Source organism: Arachis hypogaea, chromosome 9, assembly GCF_003086295.3.
Source record: "Arachis hypogaea cultivar Tifrunner chromosome 9, arahy.Tifrunner.gnm2.J5K5, whole genome shotgun sequence".
In the NCBI taxonomy this organism is placed as follows: Eukaryota; Viridiplantae; Streptophyta; class Magnoliopsida; order Fabales; family Fabaceae; genus Arachis; species Arachis hypogaea.
The window spans coordinates 116,308,237-116,334,349 of NC_092044.1; the positions used below are offsets into that span (position 1 = coordinate 116,308,237).

A 26,113-nucleotide genomic window follows, 5' to 3' on the forward strand; every position below is an offset into this window, starting at 1 on the left:
TAGATTTTTCTGAGCAAGAAAAGATTCAATTGGATTATGAGTTACAACATTATGAACTTGATGTGGTTAAAGCTCCAGATTTTCAGAATTTGTCTACTCTTGCTGAATTGTGTCAAAAATTGACAGAGACAGGAAAATCAAATATATATCCTTTAATTGATAGATTAATTCGTCTTGTTTTGACTCTTCCTGTGACAACAGCAACAACTGAACGGGCCTTTTCAGCTATGAAGATTATTAAAACAAGGCTTCGAAACAAGATGGAAGATGAATTTTTAGCAGATTGTATGATTGTATATATTGAAAAGGAAATTGCTTCAAAATTCACTTCAGAGATGATAATTGATGATTTTAGTTCCATGAAGCATCGTCGAGCAAGTTTAAAAATATCAAAATCTTAAAGTATGTAGTTGAACATTGACTTTTATATAATATAATATAATTACTTTTTTGATATATATGCTACAAATCATATTTTGTTAATTTTTTGTTATATTTTATATTTAATTGGCCCCCCTCTTATGAAATTTCTGGTTCCGCCACTGTGTATACATACATATGCACATGATACGGCTTTTTAAATTTAAATTCTACCGCGAGCTAGGGGGCCATCATCAATACTTTTGTCAGAATCACTATAAATACATTACGAAATACTAATTAAATAGAATAATTCAAATGAAATAATACTACTATCAAGATTTCAATAATGAATGATGTTACCCAAGGCGGGTGTATCCATATCCACATACATAGATTAATGAATATATATCCGATTCTCGAAGAATTTCAAATTTAATATTTTGATTTATTTTAATAAATTTATATTATTTTAAAAATTTTAGAAATTTATTTTTTAATATACATTAGGGTTGAAAAGTTTGTATAGGGATACAAGATTTGTGAGTGAAATAAAAAAATGATGCATTTTTTTTTCTTTTCACAATTTTGATAAGCACTTTTTTATATATTGAAGTGATAGATTTAGCTTGTATTAATCTGTGAGAAGTGTGTTTTTACAGATTCAAATTTTACCTTTAAATTTCATTTTGATGAATTACATCAAAATTTAATCCATTTTAAAATTAATTTGGGATCTTAATCATTTCATTGCTTTTGATAAAATTTTTATTATGTATATTATTAGACAAATAAATCTCTAAACAAATGATTATAATAATAAGACAAACTAGTGCACGACAATCCATCTATTCAAGTAACATATAGTGTAGTAATGGAAGAGATTTTTGGTCAATGTAATTGCATACAGCTATGTGATTATAACTGGCTAGTAAAGGGCACGTTAGTATTAATCATTTGGTTTCCATGACCTAGCAATTCTTATAGTAAGAGACAGATCAACAGAGAAATTGGCACATCACATGGTATATAAATTCTTATATTATTCAAAATTTCGGATCACAACAGCATCTGACAAAATAATTTACTGTAGCTATAGTTGAATTATTTTATTGTTTATTTATTAATAATTTAATTTTGAATTTGATGATTTTTAATATATCTTTTGGAGACAAGAAAAAGAAAAGCATTTGTTTAGAAGACATGATTGAAATTGGAGCGTGGAATGAAGAAGTAGTGAAGGACCACACATGCTTGTTATATGATTATTGAGAGAGAAAGTGTGTCTCTTCAATTTGCTTCCTTGGGCCTCCTCTCTGCCCCATTATTATTATTATTCATCCACCATCACAATTATTCAAAATTCGTATTAATAAATAAATATTAAGTTAAGCACCAAAAAAATAAATAAATATCAAGTTGCATTGACCACATAAAAAGTTTTCTTTTTCATTGTTATATGCCCTTCTAGTCTTCATTCTGCTACACACGTACATATATATAGAGTAGTAGCTATAATTAGAGATAGGAAAAGTATGGAGAGCCAATGAAATATTTGTATAATACGTACAATAGAGGTTTATGGAGTATTAGAGATATAATAATTAGTATTACATTTTTTTTACCAGTGTAAGCCTCTGAAATGAGTGGTATTATAATATGGTATTAGAGTTTTAAATCCGAAAGGTCAAAAGTATGCTCCAAGTCCATGCACCTATTATTTATAACTTCATTTTAATTTTCCAAAACTTAATTTCTATATATATAGTTCTATGCAACATGCATATATATAGGTTTTTCGTATATATTAAGTAGAATTTAGTTTTTATTAATTATTAATATAAAATAATTTTACACATATATTTAATTACGTAATATTATATTAATAAAATAAAGAGTATTAGGAGATTAGTAAGTTTTGTAATTTATAGTCATTAATTCGTTATTATTAGTGATTTTAATGGTGTAAAATTTCATTCAAAAATATGAGATTACTCACTTTATTTTTGCTGATTAAATGCTGATTAGATTTTAATAAAAACAGTTGGTTCCTAGATTTTATCTAATAAAATATCTATTTTTTATATTAATTATATAAATAATTATAAAAAAATGAATATAATTATATTATTATATAAAATATTTGAGAGCATCAAAATTAAACTTTATTAAGTATTTCTTTTAACAGATAAAGGTTTTTTTATTCATTTTGTAAGCAAGTGAATTTGGGTATCAGATCAGAAATCACATGAAGGTTAACCTTATTAAGAGAGTGCTAATGGCCATAAAAAAATAGGTTACCTTATTTTAGGGTTTGCGAGGGTTTTGTTAAAGTAGTCAAAAGTCAAAATCAATTAATGAATGTATGACGTGGGCTTCTATGTATAGTTCTACAGTATATATAATGGCACTACTAACTAAAAATGTGGTGGTGTAAGAAACTCTGATTAATGTCCTTGATCTGCATCTATTTCCATGTTCATAGTTAAATGCTTCGTCACATGTATATATATGATGCTTCATTGGTAGACGGTATAGTTTATAAAGCTTACAACGGTCATTTTTGCTTTGTTTAAATGATTCAAATTCCATTTTATACGTATAACAATTTATTAGCTAACGATAAATTTTTAAATGAAATTTATACCACAATAAATTTGGTCCGTGGAATTAATAAGAGATAGGGTAAAAAAAAAAAAAAAAAAAACATTTTTGGTTTGGTCCGTGGAATTAAGAGATAGGGTAGAAAATAAAAAAAAAATTCGGTGTGATTTTTACTAAATTTTCTATTAGATATATAATTATAAATTTAATTTTGATTTAATAACGATGTAAAAAAGTTAAACAATAATTATCTAATTAAATTTATATGTTTAAATAATATTTTAAAGAATAAATTTAAAAATAAATATTTTTAATAATATGATATAATACACTATTAAATATTCATGTAAACTAATTTAATTTATACCGTCGATGTATGAAAATAAATTTTATAATTGTTTATGAATTTTTATTTATCATTTTAAAATTTAATTTTGGAATAAGTAATTATTATAATACTCTCTATAAAATTTAATTTATTATAAGACTTTAGCCAAAATAATAATCTTAAAATTTAAACTCACCGTGATTAAAGAATCTAAACAAATTAGCTATGTTTTTAGAATAAGTGTTAGTACAGTAAATTTTATAATGTGTAGCTATTAATTAATTATTATTAATATTTTTAATGATATAAAATTATATCTAATAATATAAAATTAATCATTTTTTTAATCATTACATACTAACCAAATTTTAATAAAAATAATGCCGCTCTAAATTTTCTCTTTTGATAATATAGAACCAAATAGCGAGGGAATGAGATCGTTACCAAATATTTATTGAAAAGAAAAAACTTCATTACCACACGATTTTACACTGAATAGTAATTTCACTAATTTGACACATGTTAACTCTGAATAGATATATAGATGTGATCGGTGAAGTATATAGATTCATGTCATGCATATAGATTTTGACAGACGCACAAATATGATATAGATATTATTGTTTATACTCTATATATATAGTGTTGATCTTAATCATAAAAATGCATTATGCATGCATGGATACTTTATAAATAAATAAGTAATTAATCGTCGTTAAAATAATTATATTTGTACCACTTTATACGGATAATAACTACACCCTTGCTTAACAAGAAACGCTTACTCTTGTAGTGGAAAAATCTTTAGATTCTTTGGTCATAATCATATTCATTTCTTCGGCTTTATATATATAATGCTGCATTTTTAATTTATATACTCACGCATAACTTCTTCCAACCTTTTCCAGTTTTCTAAGTATCACTTTCTTTTCTTGGCGTATACACATTTCAAAATCCAGAGACTCTATTAATATTCTTCCATCTATATTCAAAAATTGATTGATAATTATTGCCATATTCTGTCCGTGTAAAGTGTAAAGTATATGATGAGAACAAATGACATACATAATCAACTAAAAATACTAGCATGATCAACAAGAAGCAATTGTGTCGTAAATTATATATTAAACATGCATGAGGATCAGAGTGTGGTAGTTTTTATGTTTTTTAAAAGATAATATTAGGTAATTAATTTTTCAGCTAATTTTTTTAAATTATTGTGTTTATTTTAAATTTTAAACCATAAATCATAAAATTTTAACTCTAAATATTAAATTATAAATCTAAATATTAAAATTGACTAATATTCTAACTAAAAGTTGATTCTCTATAATTTGTTTGGTGACTGACGGCGTGGGAGTAATTAATTAATTAATTAAGCATTGGTGCCACACCAAAATAATAATAATAATAATAATAATAATAATAATAATAATAATAATAATAATATTTTATATTTTTAAAATTTATTAAAAATTTTAAAAATATTATTAAATTTTATTTTATTTTAATTTTATCTAAAAATCTTTCGATATGTATTAATTATATCCATGGTAATTAAATTTTTAAAAAATTTAGGATTAATTCAGTTATAATACTTAACAACTAAGAGTCAGTGACAAAATCTGGTGTTTATATTTGTGAAGTTATTACTGAATTGTTCTTAATTTTTTTTAAAAAGAAAAAATAGCTAATAGAAATATATTTGATATAAGTAAAAATTTTTAAAATAAAATTAAAATAAAATCAAACTAAGATATTTTAATTTTTTTTTTTAAAATAAAAAATTATACTTTCCCTTAACAATACTAAAGCATTGATGTAAAAATAGATAACATGCATTGATCTAACAAAAAATATTAGGGGCTAGTATTTTTTTATTCATTTTGGTTAGTATTTAATTAACATAAATATTAAATTGTCTTTAATACTGATTTATATATATAAATTCTGATAAATATAATACAAATTATCTTGATTCTTATACGTTCTGATAAATATAAATATAAATTATGTATTTTATATGTGTAAATTTTTATAAATATAAGTACAAATTATTATCAATTAAATATTAATTCAAAATAGGATTAATCTCCACATACAAATGATTATGTTATACAAGTTTTAGAAATTTTTTAATATTATGTTCAAATGCGTCTCTAACAGATCTTTTATTTTTGAAAGAATTCTATTTTCTTTTTCGAATTTCTTGCCTTCTCTTTCTCCTTCTTCATTTACGTGCTTTTTTCTTTATTTTCTTTCTTCGTTATTCTCGATTTCCATTATTTTTTGACATTAAGCTCTGAAATCATTTTTGAAGTGTTTCATCTTCATCGTCGTGTTTTTCCTCGTTCTTCTTTTGATTTTGCAACATTATGTATTTTTTCTTTGTTTGATTTTTTCTCCCAAAATTAATTATGAGAATATGAAATAAGAAAATGAAGAAGAAGAAGCAGCAAAAGATGAGGAGAAGAAAGAGAAAGAATTCTGAATTATGCATAAGGTGTACTTCAACGAATTTTAGGTATATTTCTTAAATCCTTTGGGTGTATTTTTATAATCCTTTTCTGTAATCCTTTGGGGTGTATTTCTATAATCGTTTGGGTGAATTCCTGTAACCATTTGGGTGTATTTCTGTAATCCTTTGGGTGTATTTCTGTAATCGTTTGGGTGTATTTCTGAAGTTCCATTATCTTCAAAACGATTTCAAAACTTGATTTCAGAAACCATGAAAATAGAAAAAAAAACGAAGCAAGAATACAAGTGATAAACACAGGTAAAACAACGAATGAAAAGGCGAAGGAGATCGAACAAATTTGGCAAGAAACTCGTTTTCATGGAGAAAGAAGAAGAAGAGTCGTTCATAATGCATGGTGAGTAGCGCGCTTTGGAAACAGAAAGTGGTTGAATAACGTGCGTATATTTACTCTTGAATATGGGAGTAATGCGCGTGGATTTTATTGGACTTGTGCTAACTTATAAGACTTGTAAGTTAAAAAGACTTGTATGTGTAGCAGACTTCTTTAAAATAATAATATTTCCTTTGTCCTTTTTTTCTCTCTCTTGTAATACTGTTGTTCTCTTCTCTTCTTCTTGGTCTTTTTAAATTTTTTGCCCTAGTAAACTATATTCCATAAACGTTACGTTGGCATGTGGTAGTTTCTTTCTTTATTACTATTATTAGTTTATTACTATCAAGTAGATAGTAGGCGTCTTTGATATTGTTGTCTTTATTTTGAGATATGTGTGTTCATTTATTTATTCTTTAGCTACCCAACATTAGGGGTGGGCAAAAAAATCCAAATTTTGGATTTTAATCCAAATCCAAACCAAACCATTTAAAAAAAACCAGTTTTAAACCAAAAAAAATCCAAACCAAATTATATTTATTTTATAATTTGGTTTTTGATCCAATCCATTTAAATGGTTTTAAATCCGGATCCAGATCCAGATCCACATTAAGATCTAAATCTTAAAAAAACCCTAATTTCGGATTTCTGATTCGGTGAGTCTCCACTCTCCTCTTCTACTCCTTCGCTTCATCTCCTTCGACCGGGGAGTCTCCACTCTCCATCGCAGCCGGCACCGGAGCAGAAAACTGGCATCGTCTCATTCAACGTTGAACGGGTCTCAGCTCTGTTTCTCTTCTTCTGCCTTTGGTCTTCTCCGCCGTCATCTTCAGTTCTTCAGTTCCAGCACAAGCAGAACAAGCCCTAATTTCGGATTTCTGATTCGGTGAACTCTCCTCTTCTACTCCTTCGCTTCTTCTCCTTCGACCAGGGAGTCTCCACTCTCCACCGCAGCCGGCACCGGAGCAGGCAACTGGCACCGGCACCGTCTCATTCAACGTTGAACGGGTCTCAGCTCTGTTTCTCTTCTTCTGCCTTTGGTCTTCTCCGCCGTCATCTTCAGTTCTTCACCGTCGCTGACTCATTGTATCAAGCTTATCAATCAACTCTACAATTTCTGTCATAGTGTGGGACATATCTGAATCTAGTTCCAGCACAAGCAGAACAAACAGTTCCAGCACAAGCAGAACAAGCAGTAGCCCCTGTTCTAGTTTTCTGTTCCAGGTTTTTGTCCATTTTCCATTTTATTTTATTAAGTTTGATTAATTTCCAGGTTCTTTGTGATTTAAGACCAAGAGAATTATACTAAGAGAAATTAGCTACTAAGAATAAGGGTTAGGGTAGTTAGAAGCTCAATCATATGATATATAAACTGAAATTATGAAGCTGTATTGGTTGAGTTTGTATTGCTGGATTTGTGCTTGATTATGTTGTGGCGAATGTTTAATTGATCTTTTGAAGGTTTGTTGTTACTGCTGACACAGCAACTCATTCGCTCTAATTGGGAGTATATTTTTTTGTGTTAGTGTTCCTTTGATGCTGTGGATGCTTGGTCCTGTCACAGTGTTCTTAGCTTCATTGGGATTGGTTTGTTTGTTGCATGAGTTTGATTTTGTTAGTAAAGTCTCCAACTTAGCCATAAACAATGTATCAATATAATAATGTAACATAAGATACAAAGTATGAAGTAATTAATGGTGTGCAAGTGTGCATATAATTAGTGTTATATTTCAAGATTATTCGATGACAATTAAGATTAAAAATAATTATATTTAGCGCTCTAATTTTTTTTTTAGAAATTATTTTCATTAGAAACATTCTTTTTCTACGATTGGAATATTCATCAGGTATATATGTAGACATCTTATTTTTTAGACATTTTTTACTTGCATAACTTAATAATTGACGTGTTCAAAATCGAAAAATGAGTAGCATGCGAGGATTGACCTTAACTTAATAATTATTATGGACCCATTTTAGTTGAGGTTATTGGTTGATTGGGATAAAGCAGGACCCGATAAATGAGGGACAAACAAGAATAATTTTTTATCGTTTTTTTTTGAATTAGTAGTTTATGAATCATGCTGAAGTTTTATTGGCTGCTGTTTCTTTAGATTAGTTTGTGTTAATTTTAGCATGTTTGGCACCAAATTTTGAGTTATGTACACCTTGCTTTATATGCAGAGCAAGATGACTGAAAACAGTAATATTGAAGCAGCAGGGATGTCCGCTAGCATTCAACCATCTTCTCCACCGTCAGGTGTTCGTAAGAATCGGTCAGCTGTCTGGGATCATTTTGATGTAGAGAATGCTACTGAGAAGAAGGCTAAATGCAAATATTGTGGTAGCTTAATACAATATGGGAATGGAACTAGCTCAATGGGTGGTCATTTGAGAAGATGCAAGCAAAATCCTAATAATGATTCGAACAAAAGAAGAAAAACAATGACCACACCGACTATAGATGAGCGTGGTGTTTTAAATTCACCCAGTGTTTCCAAATTTGACCAAGAGGAGGCTCGAAGGGCACTTGTGGAAATGTTTATTGGAGAAGAGCTACCATTTCGCTTCGTTGAAAGCCCGAAATTCCGAAAATTTGTGCATGCCCTACAAGCAAGATTCAAAGTTCCTTCACGGACTACATTAGCACGTGACATTGGAGCTCTTTATGCTGAAGAGAAGATGAAGTTGCAAGATTTTCTTTCGGCAAATTGTGGTAGAGTATGTCTAACCACTGACACTTGGACTTCAGTTCAAAATTTTACTTATATGAGTTTGACAGCACACTTTGTTGATTTGGATTGGAAATTACATAAAAAAATACTTAATTTTTGTCAAGTGACAAGTCATTCAGGAGAGGTTATAGGAGCAACAATTGAATCTTGTTTAAATAATTGGAATTTGAATCGGGTCTTTAGTGTGACAGTTGATAATGCCTCATCTAACGATGTTGCAATTAAATATCTGAAGCAGCGATTGAATTCTTGGAATAGCATTATTTTGAATGGTGAATTTATTCATATGAGGTGTTGTGCACATATTATAAACTTAATTGTAAAAGAGGGGTTGAAAGAGATTGATGAATCAGTCTTGAGGATTCGTAGTGCAGTAAAGTATGTTAGATCTTCTCCATCTAGAGCTAGTAGGTTTCAAAAGTGTGTTGAACTAGAAAAAATCCAATATAAAGGCTTGCCTTGCATGGATGTTGAGACTAGGTGGAATTCTACCTATCAAATGTTAGAGGTAGCTTTGAAGCATCGCAAAGCATTTGAGTTGCTTGCTTTGAAAGATAATACCTATATAGGAGAGATGAATGGAGGAAAAGGGAGAGGTGTTCCTTCTGATTCAGACTGGGAGTATGCTGAGTCCATTGTACCATTTTTGCGAGTGTTCAGTGATGCCACTATACGTGTTTCTGGTACCTTATATGTTACCAGTGATATGTATATGAAGGAAGTATTTGCAATTGGACGATTTATTCGTCATTCTTGTGATTCTGTTGATTTTAGTACTATGTCAATGGCAGAAAGGATGAGGGTTAAGTATGAGAAGTATTGGGGCAATCCTGATTCGGTGAATATGTTGTTATTGATTGCTATCGTACTTAATCCAATGCAAAAGATTGAGTATGTCAATTATTTCTTGGATTACTTCTTTGGAGAAGAAAAAGGAGGCGAATTGAAGTCAAAGTTGTCCAAGTGCATAAAGTTACTTTATCAGCAATACCAAAGTTCTGGAGAAGCAAGTGAAGCTGATACGCAAGAAGTTCAAGCCAACAACATTAATACTGATCTTCATGGCATGGGCTTTTTTCTGCAAGCAACCGGTCGCAGAACAAATACAAGATCTGAACTTGATAGATATTTACAAGAAGAATGCGAGCCATACTCTCATAAGTTCGATATACTAAACTGGTGGAAGGTCAACTCAACCCGATTTCCAATTCTTGGAAATATGGCTCGTGAGGTATTGGCTATACCTGTTTCTACGGTAGCTTCGGAGTCTGCATTTAGTACTGGAGGAAGAGTCCTCGATCCATACCGCAGTTCTTTAACACCTAGAATGGTAGAAGCCTTAGTCTGCACAGGAGATTGGCTTAAGGAAGATCTTTTCTCTGCTTTAGATGATGATGGTGAAGTTCTTCAACAAGTTGATCAAGGTATAAAATTTATTTCATATTTCTTGTCATTTTATTTTATTTTAAAAGATTTGTTTTAAAATGACAAAGGTATATTTTGTTATTTGCAGATATATTTTCCTCAAAGGTTGTGGTTGTTTGATGATCTTGTTGGCAATTTGGCATCTTTTGATATTTTGTTAGAGAGATATTTTGGTGGTATTCTTTTGATGTCTTGAGAATGATTAAATGTTATATAGATTAGTTATTGTCATTAGATTTATAAAGAACCAAATTCTAGTTGTAATAAACCTATACACTTTAAAATGACTTTAGTATTAATTTTACTTTTTAAAAAAATTATGGTTTAAAAATTGAATTTCTAAAAATTGGTTTTAAAAGTGGATTTTTTGTTAAAATATTTGGTTTAAAAATTGAATTTTTGAAAACTAGTTTTAAAAATTGGATTTTTGGTTGAAGAAACTGGTTTTAAAACTGGATTTTCAAAAACTGGTTTTAAAACTGGATTTTTGGTTACCAAAAATCTGGTTTAAAACTGGATTTTATAAAAAAAACCGGATTTTAGATTTGGATTTAAAAAAAACCGGATTGAAAATCGGTTTTGCAAATAAAACCAGATTTAAAACCGGTTTGTAAATAAAACTGGATCTAAATTTTAAAATCGGTTTAGAATCGATTTTTGTTTTTTCAGACCGGTTTAGAACCGATTTTGCTCTTCAATCCAGTTCTGATTTGGTTTTCTAAACCATAAAACTGGTTCTGAAGTGGATCCAGTTTGGATTTTTAAAAATCCAAACCATGCCCACCCCTACCCAACATGTGTCGCTGTATGTTTCCGACTTCAATCAATTTAATTGCGAATGTTCAGGGGGAAATCAAGTTAAATTATAGTATGATGAATATTCAAAGTTTTAACTTTTTATTCAAAATTTTAACTTTGTGTTAATTACACATTAATACCATCGCATTATTATTACTTTCACATGTTATCTTATTAAGAATGAAGGAGAGATATCTATCATCATATTTCTTATTAGTGTTTGGCATGAAATAATATGAGTAATAATAAGATACATTCAAGTTTTTTTATAAACTAAATTTAATTAAATTGAACAATAAAATTTAAAATAATATTGTCATAATTGATTTTTGTTATGATAGATTAACTTAATTAAATTTAATTAACAAACACACTTGAATATATAATATTATTCTATAATAAACAACTAGTTTTAATAATTATAGAAAAGTTAAAGAATATACATATATATTATTATAATAAATTCCACATTACAACCTTATAATATACAACTCTTTTTTTAGTATGATTATTAAGTATCCATCATTTTCAAAGTAGTTACATATAAGTTTATCTAATTATAAAACTTATTGAAGCATCCAGAAGGGAAAAAAAAATGAAAAGAAGGGGGGAGGGGAATATGCTATAAAATAATGATTTTTGCATATGGATACTTATATATGAATCATTTTTAGTCAACAAAAAAAAAGGGGGCAAAAGATAAAGCAAATCAAATCAGAAGAAACGTCTGAATTTTCATCACTCTTTCTAACTAATCTCGGAATCATTGCCCCACCAACACTATTTTTCCCCCCTATGGGAGGTACATTATTAATACTAACTTCCGTTGCTAGTTCTATTTAAATGAATTTGAAGCCAATCATGTAGGGTCACTTTCTTTATTTTGTTCCTGGGTTGTAATGTAACGTAATTGCTATTTATCAATTGTTCTATATAAGAGTGGTAGAAGCTTCCAGTGTTTAATTCAATTGCTGGCGTTTCTTGGAACTTCTCACTAATTTGGAACCCTATGTTTCTCTAAACAAATTAAAATTGTAAACGTGGAAAACAGGGAAATGAAATTGTAGTGTCTCCAAATAAGGGAAGATAATGGAAACCTAATTGACATTTTTAAAATATAGTATAGAGATAAATAGAGACGTTATATTCTTACTAGTCATCTTTATTTTTTAACGTATCCTATTTTTTTAAATAACTCTCGCTTGCTTACACACTGATAAAAAGGGTAAAACGTAAAAGTAATCTAAAATTTCTACAATTTTAATACTGATAAATTTAAGATGTATTTTAAGTAATCTTTTTAGAAAAGATTATCATTTAAGAATAGGAGAAGTATACTACAAGAATATGAAAATCGTAGCAAAAGGTGTAGATAATGAGGCAGAAATCAAAAGGGAAAGGGTAAAGGAAAGAAAATGCAGGAGCCAGGAGGGGGTACCAGGTACCTAATAATAATCTAATAGAGACTAGAGAGAGTAGAGGGACAAGCCAGCAAGTGGCAACCTTATCCAAGTACTGTCCTGATGTCCCCTTTTTGTGTCTTTTCTCTTTCAAGTGAAATAAAAAAAACCAATAAAAATAATTGTATAATAAAAATTACATTTAACGAGATCAATTTAAAAAAGAAATAATTGAAAGATTAATTCCCAGTAAATACTAAATAGACAATAGAGCATCAGCTCCGGATGAGGACGTAAGTACACTTGTTATTTATTATATTATATTATCGCTAAGTGTTTACTTGGTACCGGCGGCTACCGTTCATTTCATGTTTAAATGTTAGTAATAGAAATGATAGGTCAAGATCTTTTAAAATAAGAAAATTGATAAAATGAATAATTAATTATTTTAAAATTAAGATAATAGAATATATATTTTATAAAAATTATAAAATTAATAATGATTAACTTTTTTATATAATTATTTTATTATTTTTTTTAAATTTTAGAAGATTCAAATTCTAGAATAATGATAGCCTAATAGATTGGGGCATAAGGCCCCAATACCTAACTGATGGCTCCTAGCTAACGCATATTGACTTGACCAAAAACAACACAACAAACTGCCCTCAATGTGTGTTTTGTGTGTTCCGTTTTTCCTCAAAAATCTAATCATGCACGCATCCATCATCATATCATTGCATTAGATATTGCAGAGTGGACCAACACAAGATAAATGCTTACAGTAAGCAAGATGCATTAATTGTTACCATCTTTTTTTCTTTAATTTATTGCATACGGAATAATACTCTATAAGGAGAAAACAACAAGCTAATGAAACCAGGCATGTCCTTACCTTTAAAGCCTCTAGATGTTGCTACTTGCCTTCCGAAAATTGATGAAAGTCAATCAACAACCTATAACTAAACACCTAAAACTCATATATGCAATGCACTCATAGGGTTAAATTTTGTAAAACAGTACATCAAAACATAAATTATTTCAACACTAGTATTACGTTCTATCTTACTACTTACTACTACAATCTTATGCAAATTTAAAAATAGTTGCTACTTAATATGATAACCATCAATCCATCATGGTATGCCTTCAAAAAAAAATTTTCAAGATCTGATTGAGACAATAAGTAAGTTATTACAAGGCAACATCACATACTCTGGGAACAATATTATATATTAAATCGAATTTCTCGTCAATTTTTAAGCTTGCATTCCATTTAAAATTATATAACATCCTTGAAGACGAAGCAACAAACTAGCAAGCACTTTTGGTGACACTTTTTCCATCAAATCATCTAAAAGACACTTAATCATTCTTACTCGGTCTAAACTCTCAAGGTTGCCTCATTGTGTAGTTAACAAAAGATATAACAATAATGCAAATAATAATGATCCAATATAGAGTCATTCAATGTTCTAAATACTTTTGTAACAAAAAATAAATAAAAAAGAAAGAAAAAGAAAACTAGCTTCCCTACTATATATATAAACTTTGTTCTATTTCCGGGGAGATGAGAGAAAGAAAGAGAGAAATTGGTTCCACTATTCTATGGCAAAATCACATGGTAACGTGTGTAGTAAAAGCTGATCATGTTGGCACATTTTGAAAGTATAAAGTTGCAGTAACTGTTGAAGTATGGTGTTGAATTATAATGGTATTTTCTTCTCAACACAGTCCTCCAATTATGTTATTGAAGAGCGAACTTGTCAAGATTGAATGCTTATTCTCTGTTATAAATCTTAATCGCAATTGTAAGCAAAACTATAAGAAACCTGGATCCAAAAATAATCCCGTTGAGACTCAGTGTTAATGGCAGAGTGAGAACCAGATGATGTGAGGTTGGTTCCATTAATCATCTACAGATTTCATTAACTTTTTCAACGCATCATGACATCTGAAAACAAAAGTGTCACAGTTAAGTTCTTTACTATATTGTAAGAAGAAATGATTAAAGGACGGGATTGTAATTTGCCATACCTCCAGGGGAGATGGTCAAGGAACATGGATGGTGAAACAATAATATCTTTGAAGTTCTCTCTGCTTGCTAAGTAAGCTTTATAAGATCTTCCTGAACCCCCAATTCGCCATGGCTTAATTGAAGTTTGAGGTTTATTCTGTACAGGTATAATATGAATGACAAGTCCTGGCAGATACATTTCCGGGGGATCACTATCAGAATGCGATTTAGAACTTGGAACAGTGTCTATAAACTGAGTCACTGGATCATCAACTGAACTTGCATCTGTAGCAAAAGGATTTGTAAGTTCAGCATTATCAATTTCAACAATATGGTCCTTTCCCTTGGTGTCAGCCCAGAGCGTATATTCTCCACACTCATTGCCTGATATATAACAGAATGCAGTTAGCTTAACAATATAAGCAATCACCACCAAGCCAATAAACATAATAACTTGAGAGGGAAAAAAAAAAAGATATTTGTACATACATAGCTGACATTATTGAGAAAAAAATGAGTAGAAGGTGAGAAATGAAGGGGAACATTTTTGGAAAAAAATAAATAAATTTAGGTAACTTTTACAAATAAAGTGAAGGAATCCATAACATGTGTATAAAGGGAATACTCAAATAACACTCCCAGTATAAAATGATTTGCCACCTTCTTCAGAGTCAAAAGGATTTGCATATTGGCAATGCTCAGCTGCAACAGCACGCTCCCTTTTGGGTTTCTCAGCGTCTTGTTTCTTACTACCTGCTACAGCAGAAATCTGAGAAAAAGTACCCTTCACCAACCTAGTTTGATGAATCATGAACGTAACACATTATTTCTATCACTCATAATAGAAGCAGCTATATTCATATAAAAGAGAAGACACCTCTTTCGTCAGTCTCACACTGGCTTTTGCAGATTTGATGGTTTAGATTTTCCTGAACATTGGACCCTGAATAATAATCAGGTTGATCCTCTGCCTCAGATTTATTTCTCTGATAGTTGCTTACATTCAGAAACCGATGGGCAAGCCTGAAAATCATGGCACTATCTGCTTTAGGATCTTGCGACAGTGATGTGATTGCAGCTGCCCTTAGCCTCATAACAGATCCGATTGAAAGGCGTGATGAAAATTCATTTCCATATATAATGCTGCATCATAAAGAACGAAACCAAACCAGCAAACAAACTGAAAATGTCATCAAAAGGAATCAACCACCATCAAACTAGTGGATCAATTTCAATTTTTTACTAGTACAAATACCTTGTTATAAATTCTGAGCAAGCATTTGCCACAACAAAATCCACACATGGGAGTGGCCCAAATGAATAAACATGCAGGTTAGGGTATCGACTATAAAGCTGTTGAAAAGATCAAGAATCTATTTAAAAATATAATCAAATGCTTAGACCATGTAATGGGATAAGAAAAAAGCAACTAAGCATTTACCTCTTTCATCCTAATTAAGGGCACATGTTAATAAAAACCTATTTATATTTAATGAACTACAATTTTTAACTCTCATGTAACTCGGTTTCTCTAAATCTTCATATAGGTCCAGCCAACATAAAAGTATTTAATTTACCGAAATTACATTTCAACCAAGTTACATAAATCTGAATATAATCAGGCTTATATCTACTGAAAAAGAAAAATATAAAGCAAGGTCTCATCCTTTTGAGTCAGAAGTGCTATACTTGCAATCCAAGTAATGCTGCTATAGCACCCCCAAGCGAATGCCCAACTATGCGAATGTTATACCCATAGCACTCACAACCAACTCCAAGTAATTGAGAAAGAAGCCCATAAGATTCAGTGCCTGCATTGCCGTTTAGTAAGAAAGTCAAATGTTTAGACGCTAGCTACATGGATTAGATGCACCAAAATATTCTATCATAAAGAGACAATCAAATATCCAAAATAAATATGATTAGAATTTTATTTTGGGAGTTGAATCATTCTACTTAATTAGTAACCATCCAGGGGTGACAATTTCACTCCCACAATAGCCAAAGTGTTTCTCATAGAAAATCAGGAAAGAGGAAGACAAATCAAATAGACGAAGAACCCAGAGCATTTCTTACCGTGTATATCAGCATTTCCTTCAATCTGCATAAAAAGCTCACGTGCAGCCTCCACTATACCAGAATGTGCATGATGTGGGAAAGATGAAGTAACAATTTTCTTTATATTGGAAGGAATGTGGCTGCAGCTGCAAATAGGAACATAAATATTGAAATGAGGAACAAAAAGTGTGTGAATTTGTAAGAGATTCAGATCAGCTTGAGAAAATAATAAATTGCATGTTTGAAATGAAACTGTTATGGCATATAGAAGAGAAACTACAGAAATGAAATAAAGAACTAAATATGGATGTCCTAGATCATTGTGTAAGGCAACATTGATAGTAACACAGCATAACATATCATAAATTGGATTCTGCATTAAGTGAAAAAGCAGCGTAATTACATCAAAACCATGTTTCTGATATGATTTTTTATAATACCAGAGAATATGCAGTGGACATGCACTTACAGATTTATTGGTTGTGTTAGCGCATTGTTCACCAAAATTAAGAACACTGACTAGACAAGAAAAGGTTGTTATCAAAATTGGGCACTTTTTGGGTGCTCAAAATATTATTATCTCTGTGCTACCATAAGCTATCCACATTAAATCTACATTCTGAGGGTGCCAGGCATTGATAAATCAAGCAAGTTGTCATAAAAAGCAGTTACAAAGAAAGTATTTCTCAACTATAACAAGAATTCTTTCATCACTTCCAGAGGAAAGACTTGAGCAAACTCTAATATTGTACAGTAGCTATGCTATGTAATCAGATTTCTGATTAGTGGGTTGACTATCTATTTACAATAGCAAAGCAATAAATATTAGACTGTGTTTTCCATGTTTTCACTTTAAATGAGAGCTGTGTGTGTAACTGATTTAATGCATTATATTCTTCAGAACACATTAGTATGTCAATGTGATTATAGGCTTTACCAACTATAATGTGTCAGAACAAGACAACTCATGAATCTTATAAATGAGCAACTTTTTTCTTCCCCTCTTGTGCACTATATCTGCTTGTGCATGTGTGCAGAGATGAGAAAGAGGGAAACTGGAATATACTTAGTCAAACCAGCCAAGTCTTTTGTAGAAAGGGTGCATTCCTTGCATAACCCATCAGTTATTAGGTCCTCAGGAGTTTCAGTTCCACGTATAGTAATTACTACAGTCCTCAGATGATGCAGAACCACAATAAAGTATGCAGCTTGACACTTGAACTGACATGAGTATCAAAGAAAAAGCAACACTCTTATAAATATAGGCTAAACCAATACGAACAAAAATGTTCACAACAAATTACACAAATTGGGTATGCCTTTTGTTTCATCCTGAATGCATGCTCACATTTAAATTACAAGACATACAATCATCATATATATGCTGATTAATTCAAATGAAATACAGCAGCAGTAACTTCAGTCAGTCAGTTTGCATTGTATCATTATATGTAAAAAGCCGCCTGAATGAGGTAATATTTTATGCTCCTGCATAATTCTAGAGTGCCTAGTTCACTCATTATGTTCAAATTTATCAAAGAGAAAGTCTAGGGAGCCAGCACTTTTATTAAAATTTGGCCAGCACTTAACCAGCAAAAGAAAAGTGAGTAATTCCATAACATTAAATGTAATATCACACCATTAAAAACATTAATGATGGCTAATTGATGGTTACAAATCACAAAAACTACTGGCCCCCTAGCACTCCTCAATATCAAATTATTATATTAAAAGTATAATCCAGTTTTCAAAGAAACAATAAATCTTAGAAATGAGATAGACTAGCCTAACAAGCAAGCTTTCCTAAATTCAGGTAGTAGAACAATGATCAAGTCTGAATTGTAAAGGCACTCTTGATAAGCCTGTGTCTCTAATAGGGACTTGGATAGTACAGTATGCCAAAGTCTCTAATAGTTAGCAACTCATGTAGAGCACATAAGAAAAGCTAAATTCTCTAACCTGGCTGACTCGCCCTTGTCTGAGCACTTCTGGAGGCAAATTAACATACTTTAAAAATGCTGCTGCATGACCTCGCCACCAGTTATCGCCCTCCAATACGGGTCGGCTAATAAGTTCACATTGTTGAAAATGAATACGATTAAAAGAAAAGAAAAACGTTCATTCAATCTATATATAATAGACTTACTACAAGACAAATGACAGAAGAATCTTTCTAAAGTAACGCAAATAAATTAAAGCTCTCCAGTGGTGTTGTATGTCGTAGATGCGTAATATATGTTTCCGAGTACATAAGTACCGGTGACCGCGTTGACCAAAAAGGTATAAGTTTCCAACCAGCAACCATATGTTACAAAGTTGCCAGGAATTTCAGTTAATACACGGTAATATTGAACATCTGACAAAGTAACATGAATTGCATGACCAACGAGATAAAATCTGTTCGCTATGAATCCATGCATAAGAAAATATGAAAGAATTTCATACCAAACTCAATAAATCATTAGTTACAAGGAATTCAATTATGCACAAATAAAATTGAATATCCAACAATATCCCACCTATTGCGTGACCAAGGAGATAAAATCCCTTGTCTATAGAGCCATGCACATGGAAATAGGAAAGGATTTCGTCCCAAATCAAGCAATGGACCCTGCATCATTGAGCATGAGATAAATCTTCAACACAAATTAGTAAAAATAAACTATTAGTTAGAAATAAGTTCTCTAGCTCAATACTGTATATGCAGCTTCAGCAAATTTATGAAGAGCTGCAGCCTCCCTCATTTTCGCCTCTGGTGGTTCTATGGCATCTTCATAGGATTCTGAAGAGTTCTCTTGGCTTTGAAGTAATGTTAAACCTAAACAGCAAAAGACTTAACGTGATACACTACAAATGTCTAACATTAGGACACAGCTAAATTGGGGCGGTCTTTAATCCAAACAAAAAGCGAGTAAGGTCATTAACGTAATAGCATTCAATATATCATCTATCTTAAAATGACCCACTAAGGCACTAACACAAATACAGAAATACTACTGTTTGAATAATAGTATAAGTCTTGTAATAGCTATATCACTCAACTAGATGTACTCAACTAAATGTTCTACTGATTCCACTAATAAACAAAATCACAAAAGGCACTATAGCTATTATATTGATAAGGTACATTTGTTGACTCATCCAATACACTGATAAAGAGGAAAAAGAAAATTTAATAAACCACTAAACAAGTGAGTGGCCTTCCAGTCCTTTTTGTCTAAAAACTGAATTTAAAATCATTGCTTCTTTGTTTCATGATGATATTACATCCACCTTATTTAACATAGCTAGTTAAGCTACTGCTGAAATCAGCTAATAGGATAATGTTGCAGAACGAATACCAACAAACAATGCAAACATGACAAGTTCTTATAGAGTGAAATTTGAACAAACCTGCCAAGAGTTCCATATGGCCAGTTCCCGTAGCTCGATAAGCAACAAGATCGCCTAGTAATCGTGCCACTGAATAGACCTCATCCTCTTCCAATGCACTCCTACAATTCGGAAAGGTTAGAATTAAGATATAATGAGTAACTTTACAAGTAAACAAAAGCACAGGGGAGGTTCATACAAGTATTTAACCCGGCCGAGACAACACAAGGTTTCGCGAATGCCATTGTCGAATACCTCCCTATAATGGCATTTCCAAGCATCATCTTGTGATTCATAGAAAGATCTCCATCTGAGAACATCAGATCCTGCAAAACACTGCAGTACGGCGACAAAACTCACCATGATCATGAAGAAAGAGAGCAGCCTCTGCTTCCACAACTGCGATTTCCATTCCATCGCTGCATTACGAAAATTGCATGACTGTATGAACGGTAAGGAAAATTCAGTTGATAGAAACGTGAGAATGTAAGGAAAAGAAGGAACTCACCTACCTAAAGGACAAGCAGAATCGGTGGATAAATAGGCAGGAGACTTGATTAAGAGGTAACCGGCGCAGACGAACTGAATCACGGTGAAGACGGATGTGCAGCGACTCCACCAAAGCCATTTCTTGTACTTTTCGCGGCGATGGAGGCGGAGAAGAGAGTCGGTGGAGGCGTCGGAGGGGGAGTTGAGGATGAATTGCGCGGCGACCTGTTGGGCGAGGGCGGTGCGGAGCATGAGTAAGAGGCGGAGGAGGGCGGCGACGGAGACGATGGCGAAAGGAGGGAGGAAACGGGGGCGGCAGAGGGAGTGGATTTGGAAGATGAGGTAGGCACCAATGAGGAGGATAAAGAAGTTGCAGAGTCCTAAGAGGAGGCTCAAGCCTCTCATCTTGCTCGCACCTTTCAATGTCTTCGTCGTCGTCGTCATCATCATCGTCGTCGTCAGACGCAGAAGAGTAACGATAGCTGGAATTCTGTTCTGCCTCTGCAGCACCTCCCGGCGTCGCTCACTCAACGTCTCCTACTCTCCTATTCATACTCTGATGCCAAAGCTGACGTGTATCATAAAACGACTCGTTCTCGCTTAATGGCGTATCGCAAATCCGGAAGAGAAAACACTTGAAAAGAGTTTAGCGCCTTAGCGGCACTTTATCCTAAATGTCTCTTCCTATGATATGTATGATATGAAGTCAATTTATTTAAGAATTAATAATTATCATCTATACAGAGACATTTTGACGTCAGAAGAAAATTATTTTTTTTTTGGTGACTAAATAGAAAAGAAAGAAAAAAAAGACAAAACCAAATTAATTGGTTAGGGTCATATCTAAATCTATTAGATGTTGAAGCTCACTCCATGGTTGGCTCCAATTCGAGTGAATGTCCGCGACAGAAGCAGCTGCTTTAGCCATACAATCTGCAACACTATTTGCAGTCCTCTGAATTAAAAGAATAGAGACTCTCCAATTCCAATTCATAACCTCCTGAATATGCTTTGCCAAATCCCATTCCAGAATATCCTTACTAAGCATTCTTTGATTTATCAAGAAAAGAGCTTAAACGTCAAAGAGCTTAAACGTCAGAAGAAAATATATGTACACAAGAAATTATATTTCTAATGCCGTCTTTTATTTAATAATTTCTTTTATGCTTAAGTGAATATTTAATAAAAGAAAATACATAAATACAAGAAAGTATCATAAAATACCTTGTAGTTTTTAAATTTAAGCCCAAAATTATTAGTAGACTAAACTTATGATTACAAATACAAGTACTTATGTTCCTAATCAGTGAATCAAACTATAGCGCGACAGATAATTTCTTTATAATTCATCCCGTCCGAGCTTCAAATCCAGTTTCGATAGCACACAAATTAATCATCGAGTGTATCAGCCAAACCCAAACAAGAACAGAAATCTTCAATGTCAGCTTCACAGTCTCAATTCTTGAGGAAAAAGAAAAAGCGTTTCCTAGACTAACAGATTACAAACATACACTATGTACAACTGTAGAATTGATAATCTACAATCATTCTATTCCTGTATTATTCACTTCATTAGGAAGGTACAAAATCTGTTTCATTCTATCCCATCAAAACCTTTACTTCTATGTGTGTTGCCATAGAATCTCGGAGAACAATATAAGTTATGAGCTTGGTTTGCATCCACAAGTGCAATTGTCAAGTTCAGTGTGAAGCTTCTGAAAGAGGGAAAGAAGATTATTTAATTTAGAACAACAGGGGTATTATCAATGAACTAATGTATCAATTCATTATAAGAAGCATTTCAAGTATAGAATAGAATCATGAGTGATTTTAGCCATTGATCTCAATCATAATATATATATAGTTGAGATCAATGGCTAAAACCAACTTTATGATTGAGACCAAGGCTAAAACTATTGGAATACCTGATTCCCTGGTGCATTTGAAATGTTTCCTTCTTTATATTACATATCAGACTGTTAACTCTATACCATTCAATGCTGAATCCCTCATCTTTGTGGGTCAATGATGTTTTCCACTTTAATTATACTTTATTACTTTTCATATTATAGCTCAGGTGACAAGCAATGAATGGTAGAGAGCAACAACAGCTTTTATGCACTAGATGGAATCTGATTCTAACAGTAGTATACATGGAGAAATATTTATATGTGAGCAAGAAGTGTAGGATTAACTTAGTCTAAAGTCTAAACACATTATATATGCACCTAATAATAAGTAATTTCTTAATCCATGTTCTTTTGTCAAAAGTGACACTAAAAAGTGAAAGGAAGAGTGGAAGACTATGTTTTTAATTAACGTCCAAAAGCTATGTACTAGCCTATCAAGGAAGGTATTAAATTTCTAAGAATACACAATATTGTATTCCTATTTCCCATGAAGCTTTTTTTAATATATCAGTTAATATCTGGAGACAATATGTGCTTTATACAGTGAACACTAATATATTTTTACGCACCTGGACTTGAGTTTGAAGACCTTTAATATGTTGAACTGCCAAATCTAGCATGTCTGCATAGCTTGTTTGCTACAATGACATTTTTAAACAAAATTAAGCCACCTGTAACGTGTACTTTACACAACGATCTGACATAAAAATTATGTGGTATTAACATAGGTTGATTAACCTGATTCAATTAAGGGAAGAGATTCATCTATGAGACATAAGGATTTTAGAAATACCGGTTTCATTGTATGAGGCATGTACTGCGACAATTGAGATTAAGAATGAAAACCATATATAAATTACACAAAACCTACTCTGTAATTACAAACTGATGTAATGTTGTAACAACCACCAAGGAACTATAGGAGTTGGATGCATTCTAATGTGTCCTTAAAACATAAGATAGTCCAACCACAGAAAATATAAGAAGATTAAGCATGTGCTCTGAAAATTTGAAATTCATTGGTAAGGAAAGCAATGGTGTTCTAAACCAAACGAGACTTGGCATTCCTAACATCACTATTTAATTAGGTAGAAACCATGAGAAAATAGGCAAGAAAAATGAAGAGAAGTGTGTTATTCACAACCCCAAGACTGATATCAATGTGATATCAGCTTAGGAAGAAAATAAAAATACAGCTACAGCAGAAAATGGAAGAAACCAAAATGGAGCACTAAGCAGCTCCATCCACCTATTTCCAGAACGAAAGCCTGAATATAATCTAAATAGAGTTGGTTACAATAGGTGTCCTCCCACTACTCTAATTCTCAATGTCTATTTTCACATTTTCCCTTTCTTCTATGCACTCTAACCAAGTTTCTAACAAATTTTGCCAGTTAACATGTCTGTTGGAGATTTAGTAGTTTATCTTTAAACAAGAAACAGATATGCTGATATGCAGCATCTCCGTATTTTAAGTTATATTAGTATTGCTTTGTAGTCTGACAATAAAAAAGATACTCCTTAAGACATAGTCACTCATCTAAGGATGCAGCAAGTAAAAAATAACATGGTTAAGCAAGAAATCACCATTACCTTATCCATATTGGGTACAAGTTCCTGCAGTTTCTTCAGCTTACCACTTATTCTAGTTCTTCTCTCCTGGAAATATGGAATTACGTTATTAGAGAACTGGAGAATTAAAAACACATTTATCTGATATAAATAACCTATCAAGTTCAACAGATGACATTTGGTATACTTGATGTACAAGATCACAAACCAGAATAGAAATTGGATCTAAAAGGGGAAGGAAAAACACTAAAAGCTAAATAGAAAAGCGTGGGTAATGTTTTAGCTACTGGGGTATCGACTGTTTTGTTTCCCTTGAGAATATTTCATGCGAGGAACAAGAAGTGTAATTAACTGACCCGTTCTGCAATGCTGCGAGGGTGAGTGGCACAGCCTCGCTTAGCACGGATTTTACAAGGGACAGAGTCTTCAGGAATGTGCATTAGCTTCTCCATTGTTGCCATTTCAAGAGCAGTTTGTGGCAGACTATACTGAAAGGGGCAATGAACGAATATTGTGAAGAGCAAAGTGAAGCAGCTAATAGCAAATGATAGAAAAAGGAAGAAAGGAAGGCGTTAGTACCTGAGAGTCTAAGGCAGTGAGACAATTTAGGATGTCACCGTCAATATTTTTGGAGCGTTTGGAGGGCGGGGCGGAGAAGACAATGGAGCTGGAGTTGGAGTTAGAGTTGTCCCAGCAGTGGTCCATTGCATAAGCACGCTCAGAAGTGGATGCATCCACCACAACACTCTCGCTTACCTCTGATATCTGAGAGAGAGAGTCTTGCCCGGTGAAGCTCATCTGAGACTTCAACCTCCCACTGTTAGAGCCGTAGTTTCCTCCTCCGCTGCTGCCACCCCCTCTTGTGATCGTGAACCCACCCCCGCCTCCCCCTCCACCTCCCCCTAATACAATCCAAACTCAACAATATTAACGTATATTTTCCCAATCATATTCATTCTCTAGTCCTATGTTAATGTAATAATTGAAAAACCTAACAACAATAATAACTATGATCCAATTCACTGTTTTCCCAATTGTCTATGTTCAAATTTCAACATCTCATATAATCTACATTCTATACTCAAATATGCAGAGGATTTTTGCAGTTTGATTAATTAATTAAATAATTAATGATTAATTCCTTTTTATAGTAAAAGTATAAATTATGTACGGAAGCCAAATAACGAAATCAAAACCGTTCATAGAGAGAAGAATAATATCAGAAACTAATAATAACTCCTAAATACTTTCGGTACCAGCATTGTCAGCAAGGTGGGAGAGGAAGCCGGCGGGGGAGCTTCTCTGGCGGAGCAAGGAGGAAGAGGAAGAGGAGGATCCGGCGAAGGCGTCCTGCTGAAGTCCGTACGATCTGTGAAGGTTATGATCTTTGGAACTGTCGTTGACTTTGGAGGTGGACTCGGAGGACTCCCCGGAGAAGTAGTGGGATCCCGTAGGCATGAGAGGATGAGGATGTCGGGGGCCTCCAGCCCCTCCGGCTATGACAGCATCGACGGCTGTGCGGAGGAGAGAGCCAGGGGCTGAACCGTAGCGGGTCAAAGCTGGTTCAGAAACGGTTGAGTTGTGTGCCTGAGAAGAAGAGGAGGAGGAAGAGGAAGGCTGGTACATCTCAGCTGTTTGATGAAATGCCAAATAGGATTATGGATCGAGCTTACAAGCTCCAAGCTGGTTTTGCAGATTTGGCAGTTAATTAAATTGGATTAGAAAAATAGGAGAGGAAGGGAGAGAAGAGAGAGCATGATGGATGCCAAGTGGGATGCCACTTGCAGAATAGATTATTGTGACAAGTGGGGTGTCTGCCTGTCACGTGCAAGTTTGCTTACACAGTCACAGATTCCCTGCATCTCTCCGTAAACTGACTTCATTCATGGTATCTCCTTCCCCCCACCCGCCCACTTGACGGATATTTCATCTCTCTATTTTATTCCTTATGGAAGAATCTTTTCTCCCTCTCCGGTGCCTTTTAATATCCACACACACAGACGTCGACACAGAGCAAACTACCAACGGACTCTCTATTCATTCCTCAGAATAATAACACGACTCTCTTTAACATAAAAACAATCCACTTTTTTTTATTTTCTATTTTCATGACATAAAGTGATCTCTATAAGTATTTTTCTGTTAACCCTAAATAAAAACCACTGACATATTAGATTCAGAAACGAACAAAAGTCC

The 26,113-nt window shown here is 32.6% G+C and overlaps 2 protein-coding genes and 1 long non-coding RNA gene across 7 annotated transcripts; 1 reads left to right on the forward strand and 2 right to left on the reverse strand.

Annotated features, from left to right (window-relative positions):
- The first annotated feature begins 6,579 nt into the window (after positions 1–6,579).
- Positions 6,580–10,553, forward strand: LOC140175392 (uncharacterized). The gene is made up of 2 exons (XR_011866126.1): positions 6,580–7,365; positions 10,390–10,553. It is a non-coding gene; the product is annotated as an uncharacterized lncRNA (long non-coding RNA).
- A 3,357-nt stretch (positions 10,554–13,910) lies between these two features.
- LOC112712394 (uncharacterized) lies at positions 13,911–21,155 on the reverse strand. Of its 5 annotated transcripts, none has more exons than XM_025765276.3 (14): positions 20,455–21,155; positions 20,146–20,365; positions 19,968–20,068; positions 19,271–19,392; positions 19,094–19,185; positions 18,534–18,639; positions 17,641–17,795; positions 16,593–16,720; positions 16,206–16,327; positions 15,772–15,869; positions 15,394–15,659; positions 15,177–15,269; positions 14,537–14,900; positions 13,911–14,453 (listed from the first exon to the last, which is right to left on the reverse strand). In XM_025765276.3, the coding sequence occupies exons 2-14, from the start codon at positions 20,361–20,363 to the stop codon at positions 14,408–14,410; spliced, it is 1,911 nt and encodes a 636-aa protein (XP_025621061.1). In that variant the 5' UTR covers positions 20,364–20,365; positions 20,455–21,155; the 3' UTR covers positions 13,911–14,407. The 5 variants fall into 5 exon arrangements, with proteins under 5 accessions (XP_025621061.1, XP_025621060.1, XP_025621059.1 ...); XM_025765275.3 differs by having other exon boundaries at positions 15,412–15,659; positions 20,459–21,148; XM_025765274.3 differs by having other exon boundaries at positions 20,459–21,148.
- Positions 21,156–21,563: 408 nt separating this feature from the next.
- LOC112712396 (transcription factor bHLH128) lies at positions 21,564–26,046 on the reverse strand. Its single transcript, XM_072203613.1, has 6 exons — positions 25,174–26,046; positions 24,497–24,819; positions 24,274–24,405; positions 23,939–24,004; positions 22,915–22,983; positions 21,564–22,150 (listed from the first exon to the last, which is right to left on the reverse strand). Exons 1-6 carry the CDS (start codon positions 25,541–25,543, stop codon positions 22,097–22,099), a joined length of 1,014 nt encoding a protein of 337 aa, XP_072059714.1. The 5' UTR covers positions 25,544–26,046; the 3' UTR covers positions 21,564–22,096.
- Between the last annotated feature and the right edge of the window lie 67 nt (positions 26,047–26,113).